The 18,224-nt window shown below is 41.5% G+C and overlaps 2 protein-coding genes across 6 annotated transcripts in view; both read left to right on the forward strand.

Annotated features, from left to right (window-relative positions):
• Positions 1–1,332: 1,332 nt before the first annotated feature.
• LOC136677082 (ras association domain-containing protein 7-like) lies at positions 1,333–16,148 on the forward strand. 3 transcript variants are annotated; one of them, XM_066654475.1, is made up of 6 exons: positions 1,333–1,571; positions 11,057–11,205; positions 11,371–12,251; positions 14,289–14,439; positions 14,583–14,690; positions 15,873–16,148. In XM_066654475.1, the coding sequence occupies exons 2-6, from the start codon at positions 11,103–11,105 to the stop codon at positions 15,902–15,904; spliced, it is 1,275 nt and encodes a 424-aa protein (XP_066510572.1). In that variant the 5' UTR covers positions 1,333–1,571; positions 11,057–11,102; the 3' UTR covers positions 15,905–16,148. The 3 variants fall into 3 exon arrangements, with proteins under 3 accessions (XP_066510572.1, XP_066510573.1, XP_066510574.1); XM_066654476.1 differs by lacking the exon at positions 1,333–1,571 and adding an exon at positions 7,763–7,848; XM_066654477.1 differs by lacking the exon at positions 1,333–1,571 and adding an exon at positions 10,841–10,923.
• A 1,742-nt stretch (positions 16,149–17,890) lies between these two features.
• LOC136677532 (PHD and RING finger domain-containing protein 1-like) overlaps positions 17,891–18,224 on the forward strand; it is a 5,414-nt gene continuing 5,080 nt past the window's right edge. For 2 of the 3 annotated variants that reach the window (XM_066655100.1, XM_066655104.1), the window contains exon 1: positions 17,891–17,933. The gene's annotated coding sequence lies outside the window, so the exon portion shown is untranslated. Of the gene's footprint in view, positions 17,938–18,224 lie in introns of all 3 variants that reach the window. The other variant, XM_066655102.1, reaches the window with a different exon arrangement.

The raw sequence follows: 18,224 nt of genomic DNA on the forward strand, positions 1-18,224 counted from the left end.
ATCCAATTCAGGGTCGCGGTGGGTCCAGAGCCTACCTGGAATCATTTGGTGCAAGGCGGGGAACACACCCTGGAGGGGGCGCCAGTCCTTCACAGGGCAACACACACACACTCACTCACACCTACGGACACTTTTGAGTCGCCAATCCACCTACCAACGTGTGTTTTTGGACTGTGGGAGGAAATCGGAGCACCCAGAGGAAAACCACACAGACACAGAGAGAACACACCACACTCCTCACAGACAGTCACCCGGAGGAAACCCATGCAGACACAGAGAGAACACACCACACTCCTCACAGACAGTCACCCGGAGGAAACCCAAGCAGACACAGGGAAAACACACCACACTCCTCACAGACAGTCACCCGGAGGAAACCCACGCAGACACAGGGAGAACACACCACACTCCTCACAGACAGTCACCCGGAGGAAACCCACGCAGACACAGGGAGAACACACCACACTCCTCACAGACAGTCACCCGGAGCGGGTATCGAACCCACAACCTCCAGGTCCCTGGAGCTGTGTGACTGAGACACTACCTGCTACGCCACCGTGCCGCAATAGAAAATAGGATTACACAGAAAAACCCTGGTCTAAAAAGTGCCTATAGAGAAAGACATAAAAAAAAGTACCTACCCACAAGCTCTGAGGAAGCAAAAGAATAAAACATGTATTTATAACATATTACAGTGTGATAGGAACATCTGGGCAAATCTGCTACAGCGTGAAGTGTACAGTGTACCAAGGACTTTTGGTACATTTGGTTTATTCATGATCCTCATCTATAGATCCACACACACACCACTGTAAACGCTGAGGCCTGTGAGATAAGTGCAAGATGTTCCATTGTAGATATGAGGGTCAGAAAGCACTGATAAAAGACCCATTCTGTGTAATGAATATGAAGGGGCACGGAGTCAGTTATCGCAGAAGGTGTTTGTGCTGATACGGAGAACAGGACAGATTAATGACCACATAGAAATACAACACTTTGTAGAGAGTCTATTTCCATCACGGCTTCCCAAATCTGTAGAGGCCCGTTAAAATAAGTGAATTCAGCCAGTTTATGGTGCGTTCACAGCTGGCAGATGTTTAATTGTGCACACAGTTAGTATGAGCTCTACAGAAAAGTATTAATTAAAATGGGACACTGTGGAGCAGATGTAAATGAGCCTAAGTTCAGGATGCCCAATGAGAGAGAGAGAGAGAGAGAGAGAGAGAGAGAGAGAGAGAGAGAACACATTCTTGTAGCTGTTACCTGTGGAAGGGGTGGAGCACTAGAAGGCTGTGGTATGTGCCAGCATAGCATAGTAGTGAGAAGAGAACAGAGAGAGAGCGAGCGAGAGCGAGAGAGAGCGAGAGAGGCTCTTCCTAATTTAGAAGTACGCCATTGCGTACTTCTCAGCCTGAGAACACCTGTTGAATTCTATAGAAACACGCTGATGAGTCAATTATTATAACATTTGGATCATTACAGAAAACGGAGAGGACTTTATTTCTCGTTGTTTGTTTCTCAGCATGGTGACAGGAAAGTTTGACACCGGGACTAGAGCTTTCAGCTGAAAGGTAAACACACACACACACACACACACAGCTTATGGAGTTCTGTATGAGAGTAGCAGGTTTGTCTTGTTCTTCCACAGGGTCAGTCAGGTGTACCTGATTTTCCATCAGTATTCGTGTCTGCTCTAGTCTTTTACCATAGACAAAGCAGTAAAGTAAAAAGAGTAGAAACGGTGTCATGTAGCCTCCCCATTCAGATAAAAGACAATTGTTAGGGGTCCATTACACGCCAGCATTGTTTCTCATAGTTTTCTAAGACAAACGACTGGTTATTAATGTTTGATCACTGTAGAAATGGTGTCGTATAAGTACATTACACTTCACTGTGAGTGTTTCTAAAGTGTCAAAGGTTTGTAAGCTTGTAACACACAATAATAACGCTTAGTATCACCTGTTAAATATAAGAATACATAGAACACAAGGTTCAAACCCATCAAGACATGAGTAACATGGCTATATATAGTGCATTTCCACGTTAGATCATCTTGATTACTCAGTGACTTACTTTATATAATCACATTCGCTCATATTAGTGTCACTGACTGATATTAGTGCAGAAATATGATGTATCTGTCTATCCCCATAAATATTTCCATATCAACAATTAATGGGGGAAAAAATAGACAGGGCACAGCCAAAAATGACTATACCCTTTCCAGAATTTCATCACAAACAAGCATTATGTATCAGAAATATTTAAGTTTATTCACATCTATTGATTTAATATCCATTTGAAGATTTGACTAAGCACCTGTTCTCCATCTGCTTAGCGTTCGCAGAGAAGGAGGTTCTCTCTGTGTACATCAGCAATTCAAATGATAAGCTGTTGTTTCCTGATCTGAACGGAAACACCTTTGGGTATCGACTGCACTGATGTATAACGAGATAACACAGTGTTTACAAAAGAAAGATCAAGCTTCCCATTGGAATTCGGAAAGCCCTTTTGGGAGAGAGTTAATATATTAACTTCAGTAATAACTCACCTCATGGTCAAACCTAATCATTCACCCACAGAAATAACCAAAGGAAACGTCATTGGTTGAAGCGTAGATTCTTGAACCACTCCTTAAAACATTTAGAAAGGCCAGATAATTCAGTCCACTGGACTAACCTTTTGACTCTTGACAGCAGCTTAGGACACTTCATTTGAATATGCAAAACCAGACAGCCACATCTATTCCAGTATGTAGGCTAATCTACATGACTTCCCTGGGGGAGAGGTATAAAGGTATGAACACATTTAAGCCTGGTCCTATTAACAAAACAAGAATGGAGTGTCTGGATCTCATACCATGTAACCTAAGGATTATTTCTGGAAATGAGGCCATTCAGTGGTAGGTCATATTTAGGGAGGCTGTAAATGGAAGTTGTTGGAAGATTATACTGTAAACAGTGCAACAACATTGCCATGATTTGCGCAGCTTGGAAAAGTTGACTATTTGAGTCACAACGACAGAGCTTTGAGAATTTGGCCTAAATATGATCCACTGATCAGTGTTTACTCCAAACATTATATGATATTATGAGATATAGACAACAGAGGTTGTGGGTTCGAGTCCCGCTCCGGGTGAGTGTCTGTGAGGAGTGTGGTGTGTTCTCCCTGTGTCTGCGTGGGTTTCCTCCGGGTGACTGTCTGTGAGGTGTGTGGTGTGTTCCCCCTGTGTCTGCGTGGGTTTCCTCCGGGTGACTGTCTGTGAGGAGTGTGGTGTGTTCTCCCTGTGTCCGTGTGGGTTCCCTCCGGGTGACTGTCTGTGAGGAGTGTGGTGTGTTCTCCCTGTGTCTGCGTGGGTTTCCTCCGGGTGACTGTCTGTGAGGAGTGTGGTGTGTTCTCTTTGTGTCTGCGTGGGTTTCCTCCGGGTGACTGTCTGTGAGGTGTGTGGTGTGTTCCCCCTGTGTCTGCGTGGGTTTCCTCCGGGTGACTGTTTGTGAGGTGTGTGGTGTGTTCCCCCTGTGTCTGCGTGGGTTTCCTCCGGGTGACTGTCTGTGAGGAGTGTGGTGTGTTCTCCCTGTGTCCGTGTGGGTTCCCTCCGGGTGACTGTCTGTGAGGAGTGTGGTGTGTTCTCCCTGTGTCTGCGTGGGTTTCCTCCGGGTGACTGTCTGTGAGGAGTGTGGTGTGTTCTCCCTGTGTCTGCGTGGGTTTCCTCCGGGTGACTGTCTGTGAGGAGTGTGGTGTGTTCTCCCTGTGTCTGTGAGGGTTTCCTCCGGGTGACTGTCTGTGAGGAGTGTGGTGTGTTCTCCCTGTGTCTGTGAGGGTTTCCTCCGGGTGACTGTCTGTGAGGAGTGTGGTGTGTTCTCCCTGTGTCTGTGAGGGTTTCCTCCGGGTGACTGTCTGTGAGGAGTGTGGTGTGTTCTCCCTGTGTCCGCGTGGGTTTCCTCCAGGTGACTGTCTGTGAGGAGTGTGGTGTGTTCTCCCTGTGTCTGCGTGGGTTTCCTCTGGGTGCTCCGGTTTCCTCCCACAGTCCAAAAACACACGTTGGTAGGTGGATTGGCGACTCAAAAGTGTCCGTAGGTGTGAGTGTGTGTTGCCCTGTGAAGAACTGGCGCCCCCTCCAGGGTGTATTCCCACCTTGCGCCCAATGATTCCAGGTAGGCTCTGGACCCACCGCGACCCTGAACTGGATAAGCGCTTACAGATAATGAATGAATAAATGAATGTATATGTGTGGGTCAAAAAATTGCAAGTAACTATGTTATGTGAAAAATGTTTGTGAAATATACATAGTAATGGGTAATATATTTGCAGAATATATTATGAAATGAGTAAATGCTACTCATAGTGTGTCACGTACAAATGAACTCTAAGGCAAGGTTAATTGCCAAATCTAAACCAGAATACATTAATAACAAAGACTGCACTCCATTGACATTCATAGGCTTTTAAAAAGTTGACGCCTTGCCCTGAAAATGTACTTATGATGTGACAGACAAACAATGACTCAAAACATGGTGAAAACGTGAAATATCTTCAGTATTTGAATAAAAGGTTTATATGCCAGAAAGTCTAACACGACAAGTCACACCACAATCCATTTGAATGCACCCGCTCTAGGAGAGTTTCAAAATGTAGTTTACTTTCAAAAAATGTCCTTTGGACTCACAGAGGAAGACGTAAGTCGATCCACCTGAAATGTTGCATACCATTGGCATCATGCTCAGTTTGCACTCATTGTTTACTTCCATACTTTAGTGATCTCATATGAGAAGGAGAAAGAATACACTCCTCCCTTTGCACACAAAGGAGGAAGTCTTAGATATGCAGTCAGACTTAAACAGGCTGGTTTCACCCCTTTGAGCAGACACGTGAAACCTAATGACTGTGTGAGAAACCACTGAGCCTGGTTCCTACTGGATCATGTTCTCTGTGGAATTCACCATGTTTGCACTATTTTTTAACATTTGTTGCGGAAGGGTCATTCCCTGTTGACCTTAATTGTATCGTACATCTTACTTGTATCTGTCATGTATCTGAACATAACACAAAAATATCTAAAAATAGCCATAGTAATTGTTTCTTTTCAGAATGTAGTTTGTCCCCACTTTGCATTTTTAAAACAAGTCTGTTGGCTTCTCTTTTGTTTCTGAGTGGATAATGGTTCTTAGATCAGTAGCAGTTTCTGTGTTTCCTTTGAAAAATTCAATGTCAAATTCCAATTTTTCTAGACCCAAAACATTGAGTGGATGGTGAAAGTTCTGTTGATCTGCCAAGCTCTCAACCCATTTTCTTGATCACATTTGAACTCGTTTCACAAACCCTTGTTTTCCCCTAATGGATTATCATATCTAATCCTCAAAGAAACCTCTCCTGAAAAGTGAATGACTTGTACTTAATGTCTATTTTCACTGGAGATTAAATATATGGTCTCATTTTCTATGTAAATGTCCACACACATATTCATCAGTAATGTGATCATAAGTAAACCAATCAAGCGCCAAACCTAGCTTCTCTTATTCGACCTTTATCTTTTGCTGTTTGTCATTGATGAGTTTGCTTCAATGTTGGTAGACCAACATGGGAAAACTGAACATGTGAGGGCACATTATCTCCAGTTACATTAGCAGACCTAGTCTGAGAAAAAAATCCAATAGGTAAAGAGAGACACAGTCTTTCCATGGCACAAGGCAAGAGATTACATAACCACCATAACCATCACCACTCACATGGATCAGGTTGACTTTATAGAGCTCAGGTCACCTATCCTTGACGTCTCCAGACATGATGGATCTCTCTGGTGAAGAGGGTTAAGTTTCCAGACAGTAATGTGTCCCAACGGGCAGCTTTCTCTCTACTTCTAGGGTGCTGTGGCTGTTTGGGTTATTTCTGAGATTTTGGTGTAAAAGAGGTGCTGAGAGAACAGATGTGTCTTTTGTGAGGGATATTCACCACCAGAATCTAATCTACTGCAGCTCTGCTGAGTCAGGCCATGGGTGTGTAATTACATACACATCCTGGAGGCTACATAGTGCACACTGGAGCAACTTTTATAAGTTCATTCAGTCTTCAATGAACTTATACACTTGTAGGTGGGATGTTAGCATATCTCTTGATACCTTGCAAAATGACACATACAAGGAAAGACAGAGTTTTTTTCATGTTAGCTATCATCATAGCAATCGACAGTAATGATCTAAAACTCTGTATCATTATACAGTTGATACCAGAAAATGCAGACAACCTAGCTTGTAGCATAACGTAATGTGAAGTAAAGAAGGTCCCAGCTTTTATTAATATTCTTATAGTTATTCCCTTCTTAAAGGGAAGTCTGCTGATGATAGGCTAATATTAGCATTAGAACAACAGGCAGCTAGCTACAGGTTTGGAATGCTAATGCTAAAAACACACAAACAAAAAATCTATTACTTTTATCATTCAGTTCCCAAGGTTGCAGGATCAGTATCAGAAAAAGTGAACTATTTTTTTACATTAAAAATTTCTGTCACTGACAGAGGTGATTTAACCTGCCTGTGGCTCCAGGGGCTACGTCTGGTCGTAACTTCAGCTGAATAGAGGAATGGAGTGAAATATTCAACCTTAGGACATTGTATTTATCATTATTACTTTGTATACCTTTTTAATCTGTATATGGAAGTGTTATTTTGTTATTCCCTTTTCAAAAATACCACCTCTACTTCCTTAAAATACACGTTAGAGTTTAGGCACTTCCACAGAAAAATGTCAACATCAAGCCATTGTTAGAAATAAAGCTAAAATTTGACACATTTAAGTAAGTACATTACATTAAGCAAAACAGTGGAATTTGGAGTGAAATATTTATTAAAGGGACATTGTATTCCTCTTATATGTATTTTTTTCTAGACCTTGAAACTGGCTCCCAGCTCAAGTGTAACAGTGAATGACGACATGTTTACCTTTTGATAACAATCCTTTCCCACTTATCTTTGCCTGGACTGGGTTAATATTACACCGGATAAATGTTGCTTACTTACTATAGCCTCCATTCACTTGTTAAAAAATCAATTAAAATGTCCAAATAGAGACTTTAATTTTGTAGTTTTGTTTGAGCTATTAGACAAAACTACCTTGTTGGTCCACTTTGAAAATTTAAAATCAGTGACAGTGGCTCATCTGTTGCAGCACAACAAACTTTAACAGCGCAGAGAATGATCCACCACTCAAATGACACTTGATAAATCCTGTTAAAATTTCTGTGATTTTGTCCTTAAACAATTATTGCTAATATGACTGCGTAGCTCATACAGAATGCCTCTGCGTTTTTATTAAAGCTGTGGTTAAAGAACCCACCCTGATCATTAAATGGATAATTAAAAGATAATCAAGGCTTAATAAGACTAGCATGATCTTAGGCCTTGTTCTTCTGTAATTCCAGTGCAATTATCCCTTAGCTGTATTAGGCTTTTAATCCCAACCTACAGAACAACAAAAAGGCTTTAAAAATCGTTGTAGTTTTAAAAAGCTAAAGCATAGCTGCTCGAGATTAGGGTGGGTACATGAGCTTTGCCTGACGTAAACAAAGACTACTGACGTGCAGACTGACCAATTAAATGTTTGCAGAGAAGGTTATCGACCAATAACGGTAGCTCTACAGTCAGACCGTCCAATCAAAAGATTTTAGGCTAATTCACCACGCCCCCGTCTCACTCAAGCGAACCAATCGGAGTAGGGGAGGGCGGGACTAGTTTGTGAACGAAACTTCTCGAAGTTCTATGTAAGCTCTAGAAAAACAAAATGCCGGACGTTTATTTAAGTCTAAAAAAGAGGACATGTCCGGGTTAAAGAGGACGTCTGGTCACCCTAAACAATGTAAAACTGTTTAATTTTTAATGTTTATTTTGCTGTAAGATGTAAACAAATGAATTCTGTGTGGTTTGGTGCTAACACAAAATTATAACATGAAATATTTACAAATGTGCTGCTTGAAACATTGATTTACAACGGGTCTGAGGTAGACTTTTGTATAAAATGTAGAATTCATCCAGGAGGATGCAAATAAAAAGCAAAATAGTGCCCAAATAAAAAAGTTTTCAGCATTCCCCATAAAAGCTCTGAAGACACTGGCTAGGTGGTGTATTTAATAAAAAGAAAAACTTACTATATTTGCATGGTAGACATGTGACCTCTGCCTTACTCACTCTTTCCTCCATTTTGTTTTATGTATTAATTCCATCAAAGAGGAACACAGAAAATGTATTACTTTGTTTGTTGTATATCTCCTTCTCTAGGAGCCTAGTGTGTGTTTGATTAGTGTGAGTGAACATGGGTTCAGTGTGTACAGGAGTGTGTGTGTGTGTTAGTTAATAATTGCTTCAGGCATGTGCTATGAAAAGTTGCTGGAGAATGCTGCCGCCTCCACAGTGCACTCTGCACTCAAAGAGCACACAGAGTCTTTGCCCTTAATGAGCAGCAGGAGCAGACGCCCAGTTTAAACTGTTACACGTCCTCAGTAGGTTAGATATAATCAAGGAATTGTAGCCAAAATATGTGATTAACTCTTTATTTTAATTGTGATTTTATTTTTAACTTATATACATTTAATTTAATTTATTTAAGTTGTTAATTAGCTGAAGATCTTGATATAAATTTAGTAGGAGCACAACATACAGACTCTAAAAATGTTGTTGTTCCAAGTCAAATGTTTCAACTTTTATTTACATTTACAGCATTTGGCAGACTAACATTTGGTTAAATTGTGTTATAGAGATGAACATTTTGGAGTGTGGTTTTCGAGCCCAAAAAGGGAATCAAAACCTAGTCTGCAACGTATGGCACTACGCTCTGCCAACCGCCATCATGGTGTTTGAATAACACCCCTGGCACGATTCAGTAAATATGTTTTCTGCTTTTTTATTGACAAACATGTGCCTCAATCCAATTAATTACGATCCAACAATAATAATAACGATCAGACAATTATGTAACAAGTGAGACAGACTTTAATGCTCATAAATGCAGGTCTCCACCCATGAATTCACAGGCATCGTCTTGAGCAGTGCCCTAAAATTGAATATGAAATTCTGAGGAAGTTCCAGATCAGTGCCTGAAGGCAGCCTCTCCTTTCAGGCCTCTGTTTTAGCTCCATAACCCATTAACGAGATAAAAGAGTGAGAGGAACAGCAGCTTGACTGGGACATTCTTTACATTTACGTTTTAGGAGCTGTTTACATGTTAAAATCATGTTCTGCAAAAAAAAATGATGTGCACAGTGATATGTCTTGATATGAAGTTCCATGAAGAATCATGTGGAACATGAATGTTTAAATTCTGGGAAATTAGAGGTTTCCTCACCATTTGCTAGCTCTGTGGTCTGTTTGCACACTGGATAAATGTCCAGTGTTTGTACACAGCCCTGGTTCTATAAATGGGAGAGGAACTAAGTGTCTCGACTCAGGAGATCTTTCACTGCATTGCCTGCTCGGGCCTGTCAGACACATGGCATCTGGAGGCGTTTGGATGGTGAAGAGATTTCTGAACCTTGAAAAGCATAAAAAGAAAAGAGGATGTTGCTCTATATTTTTGCTGTTACTTTTACATTAAGGAAAACTCCACTCAGGAAAATGTTAACTACATGGAAGTAAACACAGACAGAAAGTGTTACAAATGTAAACAACTTGAGATAAAAATGAGCTTCTGTGGTAATTCAAAAGTGTATAAAAATGTACAGGCAAGTACAACGTCAACCAGTTTCTTGCTCAAACTTCAGTTACACCATGCAGCATATACTGATATTCTGAGTGAACACAAATGTTAGGCAGGAGTTTGTTTTGCTAGAGAATGATTGATTTTGACTCACACTACCTTCAGTGACTTCCTTACTTGGACAAATTGGTGGAATGCATTACTTCCAAGAACCTACGGAGCCCCTAATGTGACATGGTGGGTTTATTTAGCAAGTCCTGGCCACTATATAGTATTTTGAGGCCACAAGATAGTATTTTGAGGCCACTAAATAATATATTGAGGCCACAAAATAATATATTGAGGCCACACTATAGTATTTTGAGGCCACTAAATAATATATGGAGGCCACAAAATAATATATTGAGGCCACAAAATTATATATAGAGGCCACAAGATAGTATTTTGAGGCCACTAAATTATATATGGAGGCCACAAAATAGTATATTGAGGCCACAAAATAATATATTGAGGCCACAATATAGCATTTTGAGGCCACAAAATTTTTGTCAGGGTGCGCAGTCATTTCATGGCCTCAATTTACTATTTTGTGGCCTCGAGATATTATTTTGTGGACTCAAAATACTATTTCGTGGTCTCAATATATTATTTTGTGGCCTCAAAATACCATATAGTGGCGACGACTTGCTAAATAAACCCACCATGTCACCTTATTTTTTGTTTATTTTAAATTCTTTGACCGTGTTTGACAGCAATATGTGAAATTCTCCCTGTAACTCATTTGTTAACGTCTGAGATTTGGACACCCGAACCCCGGGAAGGATTTCTCAGCAGATCTCATTTCTGTTCGTTAAAGCTTTTGGTTTAAAAACACAAACCAGAAACTTGCTTTCTGACCCTGTTCCTCTGTGATGTAGCATGTGCACCGAATGGCAAAAAACTTAACGTCTGGCACAGAAACTGCAGATAGTCACTTCATACAGTAACAGTAAAAACCAGTAAACCTCGAATAAGCTTCTGTTTCATATCTGTTAGCATTAACATTATAGCATATGTCCTAGTCTCAGTCATCCTCTCAAACTTGTACTGCAGCATTCCTCAGTGGGTCATACCTGAATGCCAACATCAGTGTGTGTGGACTGTGTCACTCGGAACATTGTCAGTTTACAGTAATACAGAATGCTTCCATGAGTTTTGATTCGTGTCCATTCACTGTTTATTTGCTTTTGTTACTGTCTTTTGGTAAGCCACTTCTGCATTTTCAAACATAAAGGGAACTAGCTTGGGATCTTTGGTGTTTTCAACCAAATGAACTGAAGAATACTTGTGTAATTGTATATTTTTTGCTCTCTCTTTCTCTCTCTCTCTCTAACAGGATTCTGCCATGTGAGAGAACCTCTGGGTGAAGCTCATACTGAGAGATGGAGCTGAAGGTGTGGGTGGACGGGGTACAGCGTGTTGTCTGTGGTCTGTCTGAGGAGACGTCCTGCCAGGATGTGGTCATTGCCTTAGCCCAGGCTATAGGTATGGATTAGTGTTTAAATGCTGGGTGTAAGCTGAAAGAACCTACAGAAAGACGTAAAAAAAACCTATGATGAGAATGTTGAAACTTTCTTCTCGAACATATGAAGTGTTCTAATCACAGCTGTATCTCCCCTTGTTTCTCACATATTTCTGTGTTGATTCCAGGCCAGACGGGTCGATACGTCCTCGTCCAGAAGCTACGTGACACTGAGCGCCAGCTTGTTGCTAATGAGCGTCCTCTGGAATCCCTGGCCAAACTGGGCCAGTTGAGCAGTGAGGTGCAGTTCATCCTGCGGCGGACTGGCCCCTCCAGCAGTGAAGGTTCTGACCTAGACCGACCTCCTGCTTTCACCAAGCTTCAGGAGCCAGAGCTTCCCAAGAGGAAGGAGCCAAAGAAGGCACTCACCTTTAACCTGGGGCCTACTACCTCACAAATACGTATCAAACAGTTAACGAAGGTTCCCAGAGACACTCCAGAGGTTAAATCGCCCTCAGGTCATTCTTCTTCCCATGCCCAATCGGGTGCATCAAAAGAGGAGATCTTCCGACAGGTTCTCATGCAGCATGGGAAGCTTCAGGCACTCCAGAGCCAAGTAGAGACTTTTGAGCATGAAGTGTGGGCTTTGGAGCAACCTCCACCTCCAACCCTGTCCCCTGATCTTCTGGAGGAAATGGACCTTCTGGGGGAGGCTTTTAGATGCAATGAGGCCGAACTGGCCCATAGCGAATACTGGGAAACAGAATATCTCTCTGAGGTTCAGAGAGAGCAGGGTATGCTGAAGCAGCTGAGGGATCTTCATGCAGCTTTGGACGAGTACAGCCAGAAAATTCATGAAACAGAGAACACGTCTAGGAGATTTGAACGAGATCTTCAGCTCCAAACAGAGACCCGGAAGAACGGTATGCGTCAGATAAAATCCAACATCGAGGAATCTCTCGTCCAGACGAGAGGTCAGCTGGACACGGTCTTTCATCGAGGATCTGAACTCAGTTCTTCCATAGAGGAGACGGAAAATGCTCTCAAGATGGCAGAGGAGCTGTTGCAGGTAAAGGTATCGCCTGTTGTAGAAAATATCAGTGAAGGTAACACTGCCCACTCCTTTTGGACCATTACAGAGAGATATCCACTGGTTTATAAAACTCCCAGTATCGTAAACGATCTCAAAAACGCTGTGACGTTGCTGACATAGAAATAAAAATGATACTTACAAAACTTTATCTACAGCTCTTACAACCAGAGGAGTATGTAAAAGTGGGTGACGAGTTTAGTTTGTCGGGGGATAGTTTACATGCTTCACAGAAACAAAGCTCTAGCTGTGTCTCTTTTGTTGCTCGCTCCCCTCGCCTCCCTGGCATTTCAGCTCCGACTCATGGTGAATTAACTACGGGTGACTGGATGGGCCTTGGTCCTGTTAGGAACTATTGGACCCTGAGTCAGAAACATCCAAGAATATACCTTGTCTCTCAGCATTTAAACATTCTCAGTGAGAGATTTAGTTCAGCGTTTTCCATCTGAGCCTTTGCACACTTTCAGCGGAGCAGGCCGGTGGGTGTCCGTTCTGATTGGACACAGGGAACGCAGACACAAAAGCCTTTAATTCTTAAGCAAATTATTTGGAGTACAAATTGGTCACAATGGCGGTGACGTACAAAGTGTTAGCTTTCAGAACGCTGCACAAGAAATCGTTATAAATATGCCACATTCCAAATGACATAGCTTACATCCAATTGTACTTTTCTTTATTAATTTTGACAATATTTGGAAACAAATCAATGGAAGTCTCAATTTTTAGGCAATGGTCAACCCCCACATAATCTCCTGTCAGTTTATAGCCTTTATGAGAAGTTCTTGGCCTCATTGGACATGATTAGCAAAGCTAGCTATATAACACAAAGCCAGGTTAGCAAGGGTAGATTAGGTTAGCGCACAGCTTAGCCGAGCTTGTGTCTGCTGGTTTAGAAAGTAAGTACATGTTAAAATATTTCCATATTTCCGTATTTCAGGACAGGAGCGACGGTTTTCATGTAACCGTGCTGTTTTGAGGGCATGGCATTTTCCTTGGCTGTTCTGACAGTGCTGTTGTTCAGACTTGCTAACACAGCTTCTTAGCAACTAGTTAAAATAAAAACACACTTCTATTTCACTATGTGCACCTTTGTTATGATAATAATTATGCGTCACCCTGGGTAAATCGAAAAAGGAGCTAAGGCTAAACAAACAGCGTACTGTAAACTTTCTCTGACTAATACCACCTCGGGGCACAACGTGTTAAATATCCATGACATCACAGCCTCTCCCACCTTTACTTCCTACGGAGGCGTGCTGTTTCCTTGTTGGTTATAACCACCTACAGCGTGAGAAATATCAGTGTACTTCATAAGATCAGATAGTTTCAGTAAAAAAAGAGATTTGATGGAGGGGGGGGATATAATCAACTTCAATTTAAATGTTTGTACAATCTTTAAACTCAATTTTGTAAAGGCAGTCAGGGAATGCACCGTGTCCTATTGTATTTTGGCTGCCACCTTGTGGCAGATTTGTAAACCAATGAAAGTCATGCATGCATAGTTTAATTTAATTTAATACAATGTATTAATAGAGTAACCAAGCACATGAACCAATCAGATAGTGTTTTTTACAAACAGTAAATATTAATGATGAATGGTGGTATAAAAATAATATTAATATCAACAGATGATTTATTTAAAAAGTATAGGCATCAGATGTATGTATTAATTGGACCAATATATCAAATCTAAACTTGATTATCAAACATTTCTGATTATGTTTATAATCCTACAGCGTTATATAAATGTTCATGTATTCAAATCATTATGTACAGGAAATACTATTGCATCATCCACAACTCTATTATCAGTGCATCTCAGGTAGCAAATGAATTCAGTAAAAATGAACATTCACTGACCACTTCATTATTTACTGAGCATGTAGATGCACTTTGTATTTCCACAATGATGTACTGGACCCCTCTTGCTTTCCATACTGTATCTTATTTTCCAAATAAATGATTTTAAAATGCTCCTTGTGCAGCAGAGTGTTAACCCTGTTTGCCCTCTTCCAGGCAAAGACCGTAGAGGTGGACGAGTTGAATAAGGAACTTCGCCAGTGCAATCTACAGCAGTTCATCCAGCAGACAGGACCCCCAGTCCAGCTCAGTGTCCAGGCAGATGAAGACCTGGCTGACCACATGCCTGACGGACAAAGCGATGAAGGTAGTAGAGAGGAAAACACCTGATTTATTGCTGATACAGAATAGACCCTTGTTCACCTGGATACAGAAATAATACACAACAGAATCTGTAAAATCTGTATCTTGGATTAATCTCCTCCCTTTTTGTTTTTTAACCAACTGCAGACTCAACTCACTCAGTGTTGGAATTTAATCCTCGCACCACTGCCAAGCAGATCCTGGGGAACCCTCGCAGTCTCCAGAACCCACTTGTCTCCAGCCTCCATCCTGAGGGTGTGTATGTGTGAAAGCCGGCCTGGTCTCTGTCGCCTTCCTCCTGCAAGCCTTCTTCTTCCTGCTTCTCCAACTCTGCACTCTTCCTCACTGTGCTTCCCTTGGCTCCTCGGCTCTTCTTTCTTTCAGATCTTTGGTTTTATGTGCTTTCTTTAGTGTGTAGATTGTATTTGGTTAAAGTAGCACTAATCTGGACACTTTATTAAAAAAAAACACGAGGGTGTGACTAGATACTCATTAACCCTTTATCAGTTTCTGACTACAGTACGTCTACTTTTGCTTAGAACTGCTCTCAGTCCAGCAGAGGGACACATAAAAACCACGTGACATAGCTGTGCTGAGAACGACCCCCACCCAAAGAACATCCAGTCAGTGCATTTATGATAGGATCCAGGGGTGCTGATAAATTGTGGGCATAAACAGAGGGATACAACAACTTTGAAGCAGCAAAGTGCAATAAGGTTTCAGAAATGTATGGGTTTTAGGATTTTCCATTAAACTGCTAAAGAACTATAGTATTATGTCATGGTTCTAATGATGTGTTCTCACTAATGACATGGTTCTTCAAAGAACTCAAAAATGGCATAAAGAAACCTTGCGTTTCTGATATAATGGCCACTTAGAGTAGGCACATTGTAGGTGTTTCCAACTTACTGACAACTACACTGTAAAAAATTGCTGTAAATATACAGCAAGTCTGCTACAGTATCAGTAAATCGCAGTATATACAGTATTTTATTTTAATACTCAATTACAGTAATATGCTGTAAATTTGAAATACAGTAGTGTTTCTGTAAAAATACAGTAAATACCTGGGAACGTTGCTGCCAGTATTTTACTGTAAATCACAGTATTTACAGTAAATTATTGTATTATTCAATTACAGTAATATGCTGTAAATTTGAAATACAGTAGTGTTCCTGTAAAACTACGGTAAATGGTTGTAAACTCTGCTGCCAGTATTTTACTGTAAAATTTACAAGAAATTTTTTACAGTATACATCTATGAAAACTCCTGTGGAATAGTCCTGTTAGTGAAGATTAGATTTCTGCTGTCTTTTTGTAGACTCTCTCGTCTGTTCAGGCAGATGTACAAAAATAGTCTAAAGGTTAGAAGAGCAATGCCAGAACATTAAGAGAAGTGAAACAGTGGAAAGCTCAATGCGTTTTTGTGTCTTGCAGTCCTGTCATCCAGAGAGGTGTCATGGCGATAAAGCTGGGATTTCGAGACCGAGGATCTGTTCACTGTTCACTTTATCTCCTGTCTACAGACTTTTTTTTTTTAAAATCTAATTAAGAACATGTTTTCCTCTGTAGTTTGTGAAAATGTTATGTGTAAACTTAATACTTATATATGTATATATTTTTATCTTGGTAATTATTATATAGATATAGAACATTATTGAATGTATTTTGTAAACCTTATAGTTACCTCCATGACTTCTAAATAAAACTATTTGCAATGATAATGTGTTGCTATATAAAAGATGTATGGATGTGTGTGTTATTTTAATGCTTTCCTTAGACAGGGCATTTCAAATTTATGGAAATTTATAGAATAACCTTTAGATAAAAATGTGTTTCAAAAACCTGGTGGAGAATGTCATCGCAGGGCGGCACGGTGGAGCAGCAGGTAGGTGTCGCAGTCACACAGCTCCAGGGACCTGGAGGTTGTGGGTTCAAGTCCCGCTCCGGGTCACTGTCAGTGAGGAGTGTGGTGTGTTCTCCCTGTGTCTGCGTGGGTTTCCTCCGGGTGACTGTCTGTGAGGAGTGTGGTGTGTTCTCGCTGTGTCTGCGTGGGTTTCCTCCGGGTGACTGTCTGTGAGGAGTGTGGTGTGTTCTCGCTGTGTCTGCGTGGGTTTCCTCCGGGTGACTGTCTGTGAGGAGTGTGGTGTGTTCTCCCTGTGTCTGCGTGGGTTTCCTCCGGGTGACTGTCTGTGAGGAGTGTGGTGTGTTCTCCCTGTGTCGGCGTGGGTTTCCTCCGGGTGACTGTCTGTGAGGAGTGTGGTGTGTTCTCCCTGTGTCGGCGTGGGTTTCCTCCGGGTGACTGTCTGTGAGGAGTGTGGTGTGTTCTCCCTGTGTCGGCGTGGGTTTCCTCCGGGTGACTGTCTGTGAGGAGTGTGGTGTGTTCTCCCTGTGTCGGCGTGGGTTTCCTCCGGGTGACTGTCTGTGAGGAGTGTGGTGTGTTCTCCCTGTGTCGGCGTGGGTTTCCTCCGGGTGCTCCGGTTTCCTCCCACGGTCCAAAAACACACGCTGGTAGGTGGATTGGTGACTCAAATGTATCCATTGGTGTGAATGTGTTAGTGTGTGTCTGTGTTGCCCCCTCCAGGGTGTATTCCCACATTGCGCCCAATGATTCCTTGTAGGCTCTATGGATTGATGAATATCATCGCTGTCCAAGCATTTCCATTTTGATTGATTTGTAGTTACATCATTTGAACACCACAGCTGTCTTTCACATTGTGTGAACATTTTAAAATGAATGAACCAACAGAAATGATCAAAAATATCTTGGAATGATATATATATATATATTTTTTTTACATTGACTTCCATTTAAAGTTAAGAAGGTTTTTTGTTCTCCAGTAAAATGACTGTTTTGGGTGATATTTATTCTTTACTGCATGGTGACCATATGTTAAAACACTACACTTGGGTAGAAGCTTGGAGAATGGCAGGTGTTTCAGTGAGAAAAACGATGGACCAAAACCCAAAAATGCCAGGCATTCATAAATTTAATAAAACTGATAAACTGAACAGTTTTTTGTTACAGTACATGATTTAAAATCCTATTATAAGCTCATTTTACACCGGAAATACCCCTAACCCACCTCAGTTCAACCGAGCAGCCTTCCATATCATATTCAAATACGGAAATCCCTTTAGCTTTGGACATTTAACCTCATTGCACTGATACGCATGGATCAGACACAGCGTAGCTGATGGAGGCCACATCCAGTAACCACTGAAAACGGACCAGGGGAAGACTTACACAAACTGTAGAAATAAATAAGATACTTTTTCTGACTATGGATCTACAAAATGGAAAAAGTGTGAGCATAGCGTAACTCCAGCGGCACTGCTGGGTCTGATCCATTTGTGCAAGCACTACATGTGGTACTGGCACGTTCATCACGTTTCTAAATTTGTGTGAAAGTAATTTGAGCTCTGTCCAGTAGGGTGCAGCACTGATGCGGCGGCCTTCACGAAGTCGGCCATTAAACCCAAGAAGAAGCCATTTTCGTTTGTAAACTCTCTCTCTCTCGCTGTTTCTCTCTCTCTCTCTCTCACTGTCTCTCTCGCTGTCTCCTCTCTCTCTCTCTCTCTCTCTCTCGCTGTCTCTCTCTCTTTCTCTCTCTCTCTCGCTGTCTCTCTCTCTTTCTCTCTCTCTCTCTCTCTCTCTCTCTCTCTCTCGCTGTCTCTCTCTCTCTCTCTCGCTGTCTATCTCTCTCTCTCTCTCTCTCACTGTCTCTCTCGCTGTCTCTCTCTCTCTCTCTCGCTGTCTCTCTCTCTCTCTCTCTCGCTGTCTCTCTC

This window comes from Hoplias malabaricus, chromosome X2, assembly GCF_029633855.1.
Source record: "Hoplias malabaricus isolate fHopMal1 chromosome X2, fHopMal1.hap1, whole genome shotgun sequence".
Classification (NCBI taxonomy): domain Eukaryota; kingdom Metazoa; phylum Chordata; class Actinopteri; order Characiformes; family Erythrinidae; genus Hoplias; species Hoplias malabaricus.

What these genes read in the sequence shown, in the direction of transcription:
- LOC136677082 (XM_066654475.1), top strand. Translation starts at nt 11,103, where the DNA reads ATGGAGCTGAAGGTGTGGGTGGACGGGGTACAGCGTGTTGTCTGTGGT. An exon ending in TGGCAGAGGAGCTGTTGCAG is followed by an intron (nt 12,252 to 14,288) that starts GTAAAGGTATCG and finishes GCCCTCTTCCAG; the next exon opens with GCAAAGACCGTAGAGGTGGA. An exon ending in CTCCAGCCTCCATCCTGAGG is followed by an intron (nt 14,691 to 15,872) that starts GTGTGTATGTGT and finishes TGTGTCTTGCAG; the next exon opens with TCCTGTCATCCAGAGAGGTG.